At 33.0% G+C, this 15641-nt stretch overlaps 1 protein-coding gene across 1 annotated transcript; it reads right to left on the minus strand.

Moving 5' to 3' along the window:
• Nucleotides 1–7209: 7209 nt before the first annotated feature.
• On the minus strand, nucleotides 7210–10172 carry LOC129285101 (multiple organellar RNA editing factor 1, mitochondrial-like). Its single transcript, XM_054920654.1, has 5 exons — nucleotides 9709–10172; nucleotides 8876–8973; nucleotides 8694–8759; nucleotides 7756–8537; nucleotides 7210–7460 (listed from the first exon to the last, which is right to left on the minus strand). Exons 1-5 carry the CDS (start codon nucleotides 10089–10091, stop codon nucleotides 7449–7451), a joined length of 1341 nt encoding a protein of 446 aa, XP_054776629.1. The 5' UTR covers nucleotides 10092–10172; the 3' UTR covers nucleotides 7210–7448.
• Between the last annotated feature and the right edge of the window lie 5469 nt (nucleotides 10173–15641).

A 15641-nucleotide genomic window follows, 5' to 3' on the forward strand; every position in this document is an offset into this window, starting at 1 on the left:
AATTTTTTTACTCGCAAAGCAGCACATGAGCCCTAAAAACACAACTAATGCTCCACATCATCCTTATATATCATCAAAGCTAACTGGCCAATACATTACACATTTTTTTAGTATTGATGCGTCTTGAAGTTAAAAGTATTTTTTATTGTTAATTTTTTTAAGAACGTTGGACATCCTATGTTAAAAGACATTACTCTACTTTTTAAGTATAGAGAGCTCAACACTCTGAAAAAAAATTTGGTGGGAAAAAATTAGAGCATGACAATAATTTTGTTTTGGTTGAATTTTTGTGTAGATATCATATTGTTTTATAACACACTGTAGTGGATGTTTGTACGCCATGCTGGCGAATATGTATTCCCCTCCGGAGGTAACATGGATGGGTGCAAGGGATATAAGGTTCAAAGATACAAGCATTTGGATTAGATACAAGACAGCTATGTACTTTTCGCTCACCGCCTCTAATGCTGCCCGTTATTTGACACCTGACCGAGACCGTGATTGACATGCTTTGGAGTTGATCTTTGCCACCTTTAACACAATGCTCAACTATATCCTCTTTCATATCCTCTTGCTCAACACTGCAACTCTAATTCTTCAACAAATTATACAAATTTGTAAGTATTGCTTCTTATTTACAATTAAAACTTGTGTTTTTTAAACTTAGATCTCCCCCCCCCCGGGGTCAGCGCTGTTAAATTTTTCTGAGTTTTATCATAGTAAACACTAGTGCTTGTTTTGTCAGGGAGCTGGAGCATCAAAAGCAGAAATTCACGGTAGAAACATGATTTGGAATGGTTGGGTTTTTCTTTTTTGTTTTTTTCAATGTTTTTTGTGTATCATTAGCCACTTTTTTGTTGTTGTTCTTGATTTGGAAATCATATTTTGCTGGAAAAAACACTTGTGTAGTGTAGTTGTTAAGTCCTATGGAAAAATATTATGAATTCTCAACCGGTAAATTTACTAAGATGAATTGTTCTAATGTTTACCTAGAAGTTCTTTTCATATTTATTTTCTTAAATGGGAACTTGTTGTTCTGAGTAACATTATTACTTATTAAAATACTTTTAACATTGCATCATTTTTTTCCCTAATGGATGGGAGTAGTGTTATATAACTTTCGTATCTATGGCTATAATCTAGCAGTGGAGTTTTAAGATTTTGTTTTTTAAAAAAAAAAAAAGTGATACAAAAGACATGAACCAAGGGTAACAAGTTAGATTATCAACATTATTCTTTTCTTGACAATTTAGGAAATTTAAATTTTATTTAAAGAAAATAAACTACCTTTTCATCCTAAGTTTGTTTTTAAACCATGAATAATCAGTATAGTCCTTTAAGATCTAAGCTGAAGACAAGAAAACATGTAGAATAAAAATATCAAACATTTTGTCATTTGGAAAGCGGAAAAAATCATATGTAAAGCCTCATGGACTTATAATTTTGATGATTGGCCGTCTATAAAGATTAAAATAAACTCTTTACATCTATCAGCAAATCTAATCAAGTTTTCAAAATTATGCTTTTATATACACATTTATTCATTAGAAATATGTCACATTTTGATTGCAAATTCGAATAAATAAACTGATCAAGTTCTTTCTTGTTTCCCTCTTTGTTTCTTCGCCTTTTTCTTTGTCATATTTTCCTTCATTCGTTTTGCTCCATTTTCTTTATTACTTGGATACTTGCTCATTATTAGCCACTGCACGCAAAAAAGAACAATATCTTACTAATTGAGTTCAGTTTCTTTATTTTTTGATATTTTCAGCGATCTTTTTCCCAGTTCTTCTTTTGTCAGATCTACCATTTTTCTTCTTTTTTCAATGCTCTCAATAACTGAACCCTCATCACGTAAATTCAAAATATTAAAAATCCTTAAAATCATTATAAAAAAAAATCCTCTGATTCAGTCCAATCCACAACTCAACTCCCGTCCCAAAAAAAAATCCATGAGAATGAACTCATGATTTATCAGGATATTAAAAAATTGGTCTAATCATCAAACCGATTGAAACATTGACCTAAGGGTTAGAGATCTGATTGTATTTGACTTGAGGTTAAACTGGTCAAATAAAAAGTATATATAAGATCTTAATATAAAATAAATAACAGAATATAATATTTCTTTAATATATTATCTTAAATCTCTGCCTATTTGCTTTCGTGCAGCAGTAGGAAGATGAGAAAAGTTGATTTGAGGGAAAGGCTTTTCTTATGCACATTCACGATTCTCTATGCTGCCACTTCTGGGTTTTTCATTTTCAAAGCAAACTGTCTCTGATTAGGAGCAATGGCCAGGAAAGCAACACTCAATTCCTTCCTTTCATGATTCAAATGGCGCGTTATGTTCTTGATCGGCGTACATAACTTGGGCCCAGACTGAAGGCAATGCCTCTCATATTTCAGTCTTCATCTTTCTTCCATTCTCACATCTGCATCTGCTGCTAGGGCAGGCATTTCTTTTCTTGTTCCATCTCTTTCTTCTTACATTTTCATTAGGTTTTTTATCTTGTTAGTATCTTCCCCTCAGATTTTTTTATATTCTTCTCTTTTCTTCTTCTTCTGTCTCCAATGGCTAACGTAGCAAAACAAGAGAGCCATGGAGTGGAAGAAACGGCAACACTGGGCATCTGATTTTTCTTTTTCTAATTTCTTAAACTCTAAAACGTTGTTGTTCTAGAGGCTTTGGCAGGAAAGAATTAGCCCGTCCAACCCATCGTCCGATCCAGTGGGACATCCACACGGTTTAAAAAGAAGACTGGACCGGACAAGTGGTTGGTTTGCCCTTATTGATTTGGAACAATGTGAAGAACACTATGATGATTCTGTTTCAATTTTCTTGCAGATGGTCAGTTTCCGGGAGCATATAATGATACTTGTGATAATTTATTCAATGTGGTTCGCCCCTTTCGAAATGGAGGGCTTTCTCAAGTCTTCTCCAACCGACGTGCTTTGTTACGCCGATGTTGCTGTCAGTACAATCTACAGAATTGACATTGGCTCCAGAAGGAGTTCTATCAGGTTTGTTAATCTTTAAAATTTTCTACAAGAAAAATGTTTTTGCCTTTGTGAAAGTAAAAATTACTAGTCGTGTTAAATGTCATAAAACTTTGAACAATTAATTTTTGGATGGTATGGTGGTTATAGGTACTCATCAAGAAGGTTTCTATTAGAGGTGGTCTCGTGTGTTCCATTTCGAGTATTGAGGTTTGTGCTTGGAAGCTATTACAGAATTCCTTGCTTCTTACTGGGCATTCTCAGACTGTGTCTAAGACTTCCCCTGGTCAACCATTACTTCAACAGGCGTGTTGTATATGTGCATGTAATGTAAGTTCATTTATTACTTTCATAATAAATAACACCATGATTTTATTCCACTTCCACAGGCTTGAGGCAGAAGCGTTACTGAGTTATTCTGCAGGGTATGCTATCTTGATGTTTTTACTCTTCTTTAAGAGTTTCTTTATTTTCATTCATGTCATAAAATTTTGTTCATTATTTAAAAACTGAGACGAGATGGGTTTGGTTGACCCGTGAATCAGTCATCTAGCCAGTTATTGTCTAATTAAGCAAACTAACAATTTTTTGTGATTAACTTGACCCAATTTCATCTAGGAAAAACTTGGCCAATTTGGAGAGTTAAATGAGTTAGGCGGCTTTTTTTTTTTTCTTTTTCTAAATTCTCCTTTTGAATTATGAATCTCAAAATAAATCTAAATCTTTTAATTAATATTTTTAATAATGTTTTTTTATTATTGTCAAATACTTATAATTAATATTTGTATAAGAAATCTATAAAATTATATATGGATGAATATTCCATTTACTTGAGAATTAATAAATTTTTTACTTAAATATTATTTTTATCCATAGTCAAATATAAATATTATATATGTATATATTAATTTTGATGATATTATTTTTATCATGATCAGTTTAACTTCATATTGACTCTAGCTAAGTTATTGACTTTTGAATCAATGCAATCATAGATCTAAAAAAATTTAGTAATGGGGGCAATATTAATATTTTAAAAAAAAAATATAATTTTAAGTAATAATTAAAATAATATATAAATAAATTATATGAAAATTTTAAAAATATATCTTAATTTCATTTACATCATATATTTATTTTTATTATAAATAAAAGGGTAAACAATATTTTTAAATATATATGTTTGATAGTTTTAAAGAAAATATGGAGAAATTGATTTTTTATGGGGGCAATTACAATTTTAAAGAGGGGGCAAGTGTCATTTAAACAAACAAAAAAATAAGTGTAATTTTTACAAATTTTATGGGGCATTTGCCCCCTCTTTCCCCAACGTGGATGCATCCCTGTATCAGTGTCGTGATTGTTTTCATTACCAATCCTCTCCTAGGTATCTTGACTTTTACCTATGAATGAGGATTTGAACCCTAAACACTACAAACACTTAATACCATCCATCTTCATAATCAAAGCTAATTAGTATCAATACGTAGCACATTGTTTTTAAATATTGATGCTCCATGAAATTAAAGTGTGTGTGTTTATTTTAAGTTAGAGGATGGAAATAATTTTAATAGAATTTTGGTGCAAGTGACATATATAATACATTATGGTGAGTGCTTGTGGGTTATGGCCACAATATATGTATTCTCAACCAGAAAATATATGGATTGGTGCTAGGAATCCAAACTTAAAAGTTAGATATGGCATTTTCATTTTATTGGACAAGTCATGAATTCCTCAATTCACATGTGAAAATTCAATGTGAACAAGTAAATAATCAGCAATTCAGCAGAGGTTAAATTAGTGGCCATTAAATCACAACAAAATGTCCAATTTCAACACAATTACATTGCATTTTGCATAACAAAGTATCCATTTCATATACACCTTACTATCCCATATAAAACTCACATGTAAAATCTTGGTGCAATTTACAATAGGACATCTATAAATAATATTAAAAAGTTCATACATTAATAACACAAGGTTTGTATCTAATACATTATTCATTTGGTTTAGTAAAACTAAAATGTACTAGTTACTATAGTAAAAGTTACAACAAAACATCTGTAAATAAGATGACAGGGTCTATATTTTAACAACATAAAGTATGTCTAATAAGCTTATTGTCCAAGGTTAAGTCTAAACCATGATCTTGTTTTTGAACACAATACTAAGCAGCTTTAGGTCGTTGTTCAGTTGCAAGTCTAAGCAACAAAGAGAGATTAAGGTTTTTCGGCTTCTTATTTCTCTTAATCACCTCTTCATCAACTTCAAGAATATCTGATTGGCCAGTCATCTCATCTCCAACTTCTAGAGTCTACTTTCCCATTCGCCAAAATCCTATCGTTCCTAGCCAAAGCACCGAGTTCCAACTCTGAAAGGTCCTTCTTGAAAATGAACTCTTAGAGACCCATGCTTGCATGTCGTCCAAGGAACGAGGCCGTCTGATTTCTATTTCTGGCAGTTCCAAATTCAAACCCATTATTTACACCATTAGACAAAACCAAAAGCACATAGAAGGGAGAGCAAAGAAGAAGAAGAGAGGGAAGAAATTGAGTCAGCGCCGAATGAAGAAAGAGAAGGAAGAGCCATAGAGAAGAAGAGAGAAGGAAGGAAATGAGAGGAGTAATTGGGTCTTTTCTCCCTCAAACATATTAATTAGGGCCTAGATACGATTCTCCCAAGTAAATGGGCAATACCTCTCATAATGACTAGACTAGCAAAAATGTCACTATTAACAAGCCAGTACAAGAAATAATAAAGTTTATATAAAAAAATAATATTTTTATTAGTTTAAAATGGATGAACAATAATTTAAAAAATAAATTTCTCTAGTTTTAGAAATAAAAAAAATGGATCTCTGAAAATTTACGTGCCATAAGAAAGAAAGTGGATAAATTTTTGTTTATTAAATAACAAGATTTAAAACAGTATTATTTTCTAATATTTATAAAATTTTGGTTGTATCATGACATTATTATGTTTCTATTATTCTAAATTTTATATTTATAAAGATTTAAGTTTTTCTTACTTATTTTCTTGAATGGGACTGGTGAATATTTTATTTTCATTTGAACTTTTGAGATTGGATCTGTTTTATTTTCTAATTACATTTATAGGAATAGTGTAGTGTTCCAAATATAAGCTTCGTATTTGCGGCCATTATCTAGCGTTTCGACTTTCAAGAATCATATTTGCTAATGATAAGAATTAAACATAAAATGAAACAGAAAGTAACAAATGAAATTAACAAAGTGTAACAAGTTAGATACTTTCGTGAAAATAAGGAACCTTCTAATTCTAAGCAAGTTTTTTCAACTTTCAGTATAACTCTTTAACATCTAAACTAAAACATGAGAAAACATTTAGAACAAGAATTTCAAATTATTCCTTATAAAAAAATTCAAATGTAAATTAGGGAACATCCTTTTCAACAAAGTCCATGAATTCAAATGTAAATTAGGGAACATCTTTTTCAACAAAGTATGAAGCCGCATGGACTTAAGAGTTTTAAAATCGCATTGTTGTACATTCGCGTTTATTCTTGCAAATTGGAATCCAGTCATATTTTACTTTGATACGTGATAATTCTATGAATCAAAAACTAGTTCCACAATTATTAAAAGGAACTTGCACCATCAAAGTTCAACTTGGATATTAATTATGCAATTTTTTAGTCTTAAAATTTTGTTTATGTCATGTTTTGGTAGCTCATCCAAACCCTCAACTAATCTCAAAAACTGAATAATAGAAAAAAAAAATACCTTGGCCACTCCAACCAGCTTCTCTTTAAAAGCATCAATTTATTTCAACAAAAAAAGCATAAAATACGCCGAACACTCAGAACCCTTTCAACCCGGGTTCTCTTCCATCCCAAGTAGTTTTGGTTTGGTGCGATGGAAGCCTTGCACAGATTAGGGAAGCCATTAGGCCAATCAAGCCATTAACTTGGTCGCGTTCAGGTCGTGGGATGAACGCAAGTACGAAAACTTAAACCAAACCATCCAAATTTACTTGTTTATCCTCCGATCATATCATTTCTCTTTCTAATCTCCCATTCCATACAACGATACAAGCATTTTTCATGCCTACAGCTACAGATTACCCAAATTTGGGGGAAAAAATATGGACTATCCTTTTTATCATGCTGATGGTGGTGATATTATATGTGAAATGTTGGGTTTACGGAATAAGGGACTTTAACACTGCCTGAAGGAAGCCCAAGACCTTTTGGCTGACAACTACCTCAGATTACAAATCAAAAACGACATCCAAATGTAACAGAGCAACACATAGTAGTGGTAACTTGAGTAATTCATTTTTCCACGAACACCCGCGAAAATGTAATCAGGAATGCACTTAAAAATTCCACGCATATTGTCCAGAAAAATAAAAGAAAAAGTTCTACTCATGCCACCTGCGTCTCAAACTCTACCTGCCACAAATCAATATCTTCCCTGCAGAAAAATTCACAAAGAAAAGGGTCATATTTCCATCGCTTGAAATAGAGTAGACAACTTTTCCGATAGCACCAAGTACAGCGACCAAAGGAACGCCAATAACAGTTTCATAAATGTCTAATACACAAATAAATGTTAAATACCAAGCTTATCAATATTATTGGTCTTTACGAAAAGTGTTGTTCTCCTTTAGTAGGGACTCTCTGAGCGGGGAAATAATATGATCCTTGCCCAGTGTCAAAATGTAATAAACAATTCATGATCAATGCTAGTTTCTGTGGAAGTGGCTTACTTGTTCGGTGCCTGTTTGTCCAAAAGGTGCTTGGCTCCTCTGCTCTCCATATGCATTCCTTTGTTCCCCTGGCACAAATCTCTGACCTTCCCCTTGCCCTGAGAAATTTTGCCCATACCCCTGGTTTGTTCCATACGTATTTGCTGTACCCTGATACCCAAGTCCTTGCCCATAATTTCCGCCCTGTGAAGGATCATAATTCCTATTATCCCCAGTCAAATTTCCCTGTCCAGGTGGATATCTTTCCTGAGAACCCTGTTGATTATAAGAGGGTTTATAACTCTCCATATATGATGGGCTGAAACTCTCTCCTTGCCCCTGGTAAGCACCAGCTCCACCATGCCTATTCATAGGATCTCTCCCTACTCCTTGTCCTGGTGGTCCGAAGTTAGGTTGTGGTGCATGTTGCGATGAAGCAGGACCATATGGTTGCTGTGGTGCTTGTGGTGAAGCAGGACCATATTGTTGCCGTGGTGGATATTGCTGTGAAGGAGGACCATAGCTTTGTCCTTGGGGATAACTCTGTGTTGCTGGACCAAAATTCTGCTGAGGTGATTGATTTTGTGAAGGTCCAAAGTTCCTTCCATCACCTTGCATGGGCCCCTGATAATTGTAAGGGCGATTCCCTGGTGGGTTTGACATCTGATCCCCTTGCTGATTATATCTAGGTTGATTATATCTAGGTTGGTCAGGATTTCTATTTCGGTCACGTCTTCCTTGATTCCTTGCATATTGTATTGGTGGAGGTCGAGGAATGATTGTTCCATTAATGTACTTGTCTCCTATTTATCACAGAAAACAAATTACTTTGGAAACATTTGTGCATTAAAAGACCGGCTTATTTTTCAACAAGTTTAAAACACGGCCAAATAATATGACAAGCTCAGCCAACAAAATATATTTAGCCTAAGTGAGTATATCCAGAAAAAAACCCTTACCTCCATATTCCTTGTTCACCGGATCAATATACGAATCTGGTAGCACAAAGATCACTCCAGGAAGACCTGTTAAAAAGAACCAAATCAAAATATCATTGAAATCAAAATATCATTTTCTACTTTCCTCCCCAACCCACCATAAAAGAAATAAGTATGAATACGTGACAACATTCAACACCTACCATTAAACTTTTCTGACTCTTCTTCAGTCATGACAGCCTGAAATCCTGTATAAGTAGTTGTGCTACAGGCATAAATCTTCTTTTTTGCCTCCTCCACACTAAACATTTATTTAAAACAAGAAAAAAAGGAGAGAGGAAGTTTAAAAACAGTCCAAAAGAGAGATGATCCTATCACAAGATGACACCCCATGATGAAAGTATGAAACGGAATCCTGACGAATTCTTTGGAGAGTAATGAAGCATGAAATAAGAATCAAAATAATTAATTTAAACCAGTGCACTCTCAACCCAGAGCAAGGGTAACCAACAGCCAATTAATTGTGCAAATTTTGGAGAGCAAAAGACCAGTAAGAACCGCAGATGCTTCTAAACACACATTTTTGTTATTACAGCGTCAACATTAGTGCCGCCATAATAAGGAAAAGAAACCTGAAATTCATCACAAAAACACCAGAACAATTCCAGCCTAGTCAATTAGAAGTCATTTCAGACAATGAGTCAAGCACAAGCTACAAGGACTCAAGCCATCGTACACTTGGGAGACACCTTTCAGGCTACATTTATATCTGAGAGAACTTACAAACTAAAAAAAAAAAAAAAAAGGATCAAAGTATATGTCATTAAGAAGACATTCTAACATTTTTCAAGTTTCTAGTAAACATGTGGTCAAAAATGTACTTAATTTTTGTCCAACTGAAAACCCCAAATTAAATTGTTTTGGTATAGTCATTCGGAGACATGAGAGAATATTCATTTTCCATAAAGTTATGTTACTTGTTAAGGTCATGTTTACACAACCCACAGTGGTGTTAATGAAAGAGAAAAATAGAAACCTGATATTCAAACCCTTGGCACAAGTCTGCTCATAGGTCTCAACCATCTGCTGAGGAGTGGGCTTATTGTCCTTGGGGAAGTCCATGACAATAAGCCAGTGATTATAGTCACAACCTTCGAAAAGTATAGTATCGGGGCCGATCTCGTCGGAATTATTGGCGGACGGGGACCGAGCAGACAGAAGCGATATCGAAGAGGATCTGAATGCCCGGGAATGAACGAGAAGAGTCGGGGACTGCGATGGCGGTGATGCTGATGAAACGGCATGCCGAACTGGAAGGAATAGCGGCGGGGCGGAGATGGAAGAGGTTGCCGATAACGAGCGGTGGAGACCGGAGAGAGTTCTCAGGACACGCCGGAGATGGAGAGAGGAAGAAGCCATGGTTGACGCAATGACGACGATGTGAGAGCTTTTGGACCCCCGAGGGTTTAAGCCTTAAGGAGCTTTCTAGAGAGGCGAGGATGAGTGAAGGGAGGTGAGAGAAAATGCCATTAAAAATTTTTCTTTTTTTTTCTAAACTTACCGAGCCTTGAGTTACATCTTTTCTATTAAAAAATATAAAATATTTTTAATTAAATTTTATTTTTTAATAAAATAATTAATTATTTTTAAATTTATTTTATTTTTTATATTTATCTTTATTTAATAAAATATTTTATCTTAAAATAAATATAAATTGATTCATTTAATAAAAATAATTTTTAAAAAAGTAATAATTAAATGTCTTATATTATTTAATATTTAATTTTTAAAAATATTTTATATTTTAAAAAAAGTAATTACTGGTCGGCTGAATTTAATTTACACATCTCTAATTTATCACTTAGGTTTAGTGTCATGGGGCTCGCATTTTTTGATAAATTAATTTTATAATTGTTGGTTGTAGGGATCTTGAAAAACTAAAAACAAATGAAAGTGATCGAGGAGAAGTAATGTCTCAAAAAATTTTGACAAAAAGAAATGTACGTGAACAGTTATGGAAATTAAATGTCATTGAAGTATTCAAAAAATATCCCAAACATGCTTTCATTGTTTTTAGCTTTACCTATAATAATATTGACTTGACCTTGAATTTAAGGAACAATGCAAATAATTTTCTCACTAATATTAAGATAAAAAATTAAAAAAAATTAATTAAAGATTATTAAAGAAAATTTATATCAGTCAAGAATCAATAAATTTTAAAATTACACTGCAATTCCTTAATCATTGACTGATGTCAATTTTTTATGTGACATAATCAAATTGCTCTTAAAGGTTAAAATTTAAAAACAAAAAAAAGCTACCCCTTATTGTCGCCGGCACTAGCTGCCAGAGCCCCTACCAGCAGCGAGGTTGCTAAAGGTTGATCATTAATACTCCAGCATTAATGATGCTTTTAATGAAAAATAATAATTGGTAAATTAAAAGTGGCCAAAAGAAGGTTCAATCTTATAAACCTTTTAGCCACCTAAAAAGCTTCTAAACCTTATTAATTCCCCTTCCATGTGTTAATCTAAACTACTTTTATGTTAAAAGTGATTTAGATTAACAAAAAAATTTAATTATAGATACCAAAAAAAAATATTAGTAGTAATCTAAACTTCTAAACCACTTTCATGTTATAACATAATAATATGTTATTAATTTATAAATGACACTTGTTATTTTATCAATGTTACTTGTAATTTTACATGAATAATTGTAAATTTAGAGCTTTAAAACTTCATACATTTTATTTGTTAAAAATCCAAAGACAAAGTGATGCAGAACGAGGAAAGAGAATCTAGCAAAGAGATGAAAGCGATTAATAGAGAGAATAAAGAGAAGGAAAAAGTCAAAGGAGAAGTAAGATAACAATAATTCTTATTCAATCAAATGTGCGTATGAATCAAATGAGTTAAGATGCTATTTATAGGTCTCAACCTAACTCTAGAAATAAATGCTTGAAAATCCTAGAAATTCTTAAATTAAATAAAAAGATAAAATAAATGAAAAAATAATAATAAATGTTGAAAGATAATAATAATTTAAATTAAAACAAAATATTCATAATTAATAGGGGAGTAAATTATCTTTGATTTTCAAATCTACAATATTCTTGTAATATATTTACTAATCTCTTTTTACTTTTATTTCCATCACTTCCCCCCGACTCAAAAGAACTCTCCTCTAAAGAGGTATGGAGTTGGTAAGACTCGATCAAGGTGAGATCAAGCCGGTTAAACTCCTTTTTAGTAATCCAAGTAGCGTCTAAGTCTGAGAAGTCCTTCCAACAAGCAAGGTAGTCGCAAACAAGACCATTGGTAGTTAATATAGTTTGCTCATCCATGATCATATCAATCTTATCCCTAGCGAGTAGAACATTTGGCAATAGAGGGATTGAAGTATTGTGAGATTGTGCACTTGCAAAACCATCACTAAATAGTGGAGGAGGCTCAAAAGTGCCTTAGTATAGGAAAAGATCCTCAACATTAAAAATTAAACTAATAGACATATCAAGAGGTAATTCAAGTAAATAAGCATTGGTACTAAGTTTCTTAAGAATGTAAAATGGCCCAGAGGCTCAGCATGCAACTTTTTGAAAAAAAATTTAGGATAATGCTCAAGGCAGATATGAGTCATGACATAGTCACCTTGATCAAAATTTTGAGTGCAACAATGAGCATCAGCTGATAATTTATATTGATCATTACTAAGTGTCAGCTTGCGCTTAATTTCACCATGTAATTCATGATGTGGTAGGGATTCTATAGGTTCAAAAGTACTGGTTATCATAGGAAGGGGTACCAAGTCATTGGGATTTCAAAAGGGCATTTTCTTATAGATCGATTGACTGAACTATTAAATGCAAAGTCATCTGTAGGTAAGATTAAATCACAATTCCCTGGCTTATCTCCAACTAGACTTTAAAGTAAGTTACCTAGACTATGATTGGTCAACTTAGTTTAGCCATCAATTTGAGGGTGAAAGGCAAAAGAAATTTGAATTAGGTTCCAAAGAATTTCTAAAGTGTCTTACAAAAATAGCTAATAAATTTAATATCTCTATCAAAGATAATAGAAGTAGGTAGCCCATACAAGCATACAACTTTTCTAAAGAAGAGCTTGGCTAAGTAGGAAGCATCAATGGTTTTATTGCAAGGTATAAAATGAGCCATTTTTGAAAACCTATCAATGACAACTAAAACAAAGTCATATTGTCAAGCAGTATGGGGTAATCTTAAGACAAAGTCCATGCTAAGATCCTTACAAGGTACATCAGGGATAGGTAAAGGAGTATACCAACCATATTTTGTTTTCTAACCTTGGAAGTGTGACAAGTGTGACATTATGATAAAATCTGAGCAACGTCATATCTAAGAGAAGGCCAATAAAATCTATCCTCAATTAAAGCGATAGTTTTATCTCTACCAAAGTGGTTAGCTAATCCTCTTGCATGGAGTTTCCAAATTGGGAAGTCTCTCATATATGTTTAAGGAATACACAACTTAGTGCCACAAAAGAGGAAACCATCCTTAATAAGGAAAGATGTATGGTCATGATGAGATCCATTACCAACTTTATGATAAATGACTTTAAAGTCAAGGCATGAGGTGTAGTCATACTTTAACCTCTTAAAGCCTACAACATTAATACTCATAGTGTGCAAAAGGTTAATCTTATGACTTAAAGCATCTACAACTTTATTCTCAATTCTTGCACGATACTTAACAACAAAAGTAAAATCTTAAAGGAATTCAATCCCTTTGGCATATTTGGGGTTTAGACGGCATTAAGAGTTTGTGAACTTAAGAGCCTAATAGTCAAAATACACAACAAATTGTTTAAGGAGGAGATAGTATTTTCAATACTCAAAGGACCTAACTATGGCATAGAATTCCTTGTCATATATGGAATACTTCTACTTAGCTTCATTAAGCTTTTTACTAAAGAAAGCTACAAGGTGACCATCTTGACTGAGGACACCTCCAAGAGTGTTATTAACCTAAGCTACATGAAAAAGGTTTCAGGTGAGGCTTAGTCTTAAGGCCAAGTTAAGCTACTCCTTAGCCAAAAATCACATTCCTCTCACTTTCACTATCAATGACTAGTTTGCATGACTTATCTTCACATTTCACAAAGGTGTGAAAGATACTATTCCTTTTTCAAGAGTCTTTAAGTATAAGGATAGACAAGAGATATTACATTACCCTAAGCTGTCTTGACTCATACTTTTTCGCAATAATTTTTCATCCACATTAAAGGGGCACTCAACAGGATCTACTTATCAAGAATAGCCTCAGCAATCATCTCATCCTCTTACAATTCAAGAAGTAATGCATGTAGTGGGCATTTTGATGCTATATAACCCTTATAATGGCATTTGAAACATCTAATGGCTGAGCCATTAGGATAGGAACTAGAACCTAATAGATTCATTAGGTTTTCGTGTATTTCTCTTAAAACTAAAGGTTTGACCAGAAGGAAGTTGAAAGCTTGACTTAAAGGAAAAACCTATAGTTCAATCAGTAGGAGGAAGGTTGCAAGTTTATCGAAACTATATGACTTTGTATGGTAGAATGCCTAATAGAAGGGTATTAAGATAAATATTCTATCTTACGAGCTCTATGTCATTCATATTGTACCACTCAAAGTAATCATTTAGGTTAGCTAACTAATTTAAGAAAGTAGTCAAATTTAATGCACCATCAAATTTAGGAGTATCTACCTTGACTTTTTTAGTGATGTCCTCTATGTGACCACGTCTAAGGACATCTCGACCATACCTAGGGATTGATTCATCATTCCTAAAATGGTCTCCTATGACTTCATTTCCATTTTAAAGATAATCCATATCTTTGAATTAGTTGATATTAGGTCTACATGGGGATGCTATATGGTGGTTAGCACTAGTATTTATGCAGAAATTGTGTGTACCAACATAAAGTACTCTCTGTTGATCAAGTGTAAAGATAGGTTGGTTTGATATCTTACTACTATTAGAGTTTAGTAGCAATCTTTCTTTAAGATTTGGATATAGGCTTGCTTTATCTTTACCTGTGTTGTGGTGGCCTAAAAGGTGAACTGCATTTAGGGTTTCTTTGATAAGAGTTCTAAGGTCATCAATCTTAGCACCATTCATAAGAGTTGACTTCCTAATTGAATGGTCCACATACTCTTTAATAGCCCTTTCAAGGTTATGAAAGTTAGTAAGGGTGCTTTCATTATTTTGGGTCATGGTAGACTTTAATGTTGTAAGTTCTTGGTCAAACAAGTCTTGTTTATCAAAAATGTCTTAAATGGTCATGCAAAGTCAACAAGTATTATATTAATGTGCAGGGTTTAGGGTGGGTCTAATATCCTATTGGATAAAAGGTCCCCAAGTTACCTCTACTAAAAGATGAATACTTTATTTAACAATTTTAATCCTCTAAGAACTTAAAAGCTACTCAGGGATCACACTTCCTAAATAAGTAATAACTTGAATGAAGTCTTCACAGTGACCTCCAGGGGCCTAGAAACCCTTTAAGGAAATTGATAGAAACTTCAACTAATTTAAAGTAAAATTTAACCTGGGTGTAAGGTTGAAATATTTGTGAGGTGATTGCTTCCTAGGTTTCTAAATATGAATAATACTGAATACTAAAGCAACAAATTAAAATAGATAATAACTAATATAAATTAAAAGAGCTCAATGATAAAGGAAATAAACTCAAAATGTTATGAAAAATGACTCTCTCTCTTTCTCTCTCTATGCTTTTTTTTTGCCCCTTTTTTTAGCATGGATCAAAGGAAGAATCAAATGAGTAAAGGAAAGTATGGAAAATATAAAAAATAATTAAATAAGAAAATGAAGGGAAGAAAACAAAATAATAACAAAAAGAAGGAAATATGATAGAATGGCTTGAGATGAAGGAAAATGAAGATAATCAATAATAATGAACAAAGAAATTAGGAAACAAAATAAGTA

This window comes from Prosopis cineraria, unplaced genomic scaffold (assembly GCF_029017545.1).
Source record: "Prosopis cineraria cultivar Desert tree isolate PC_DT_omini unplaced genomic scaffold, ASM2901754v1 PC11, whole genome shotgun sequence".
Lineage (NCBI taxonomy): Eukaryota > Viridiplantae > Streptophyta > Magnoliopsida > Fabales > Fabaceae > Prosopis > Prosopis cineraria.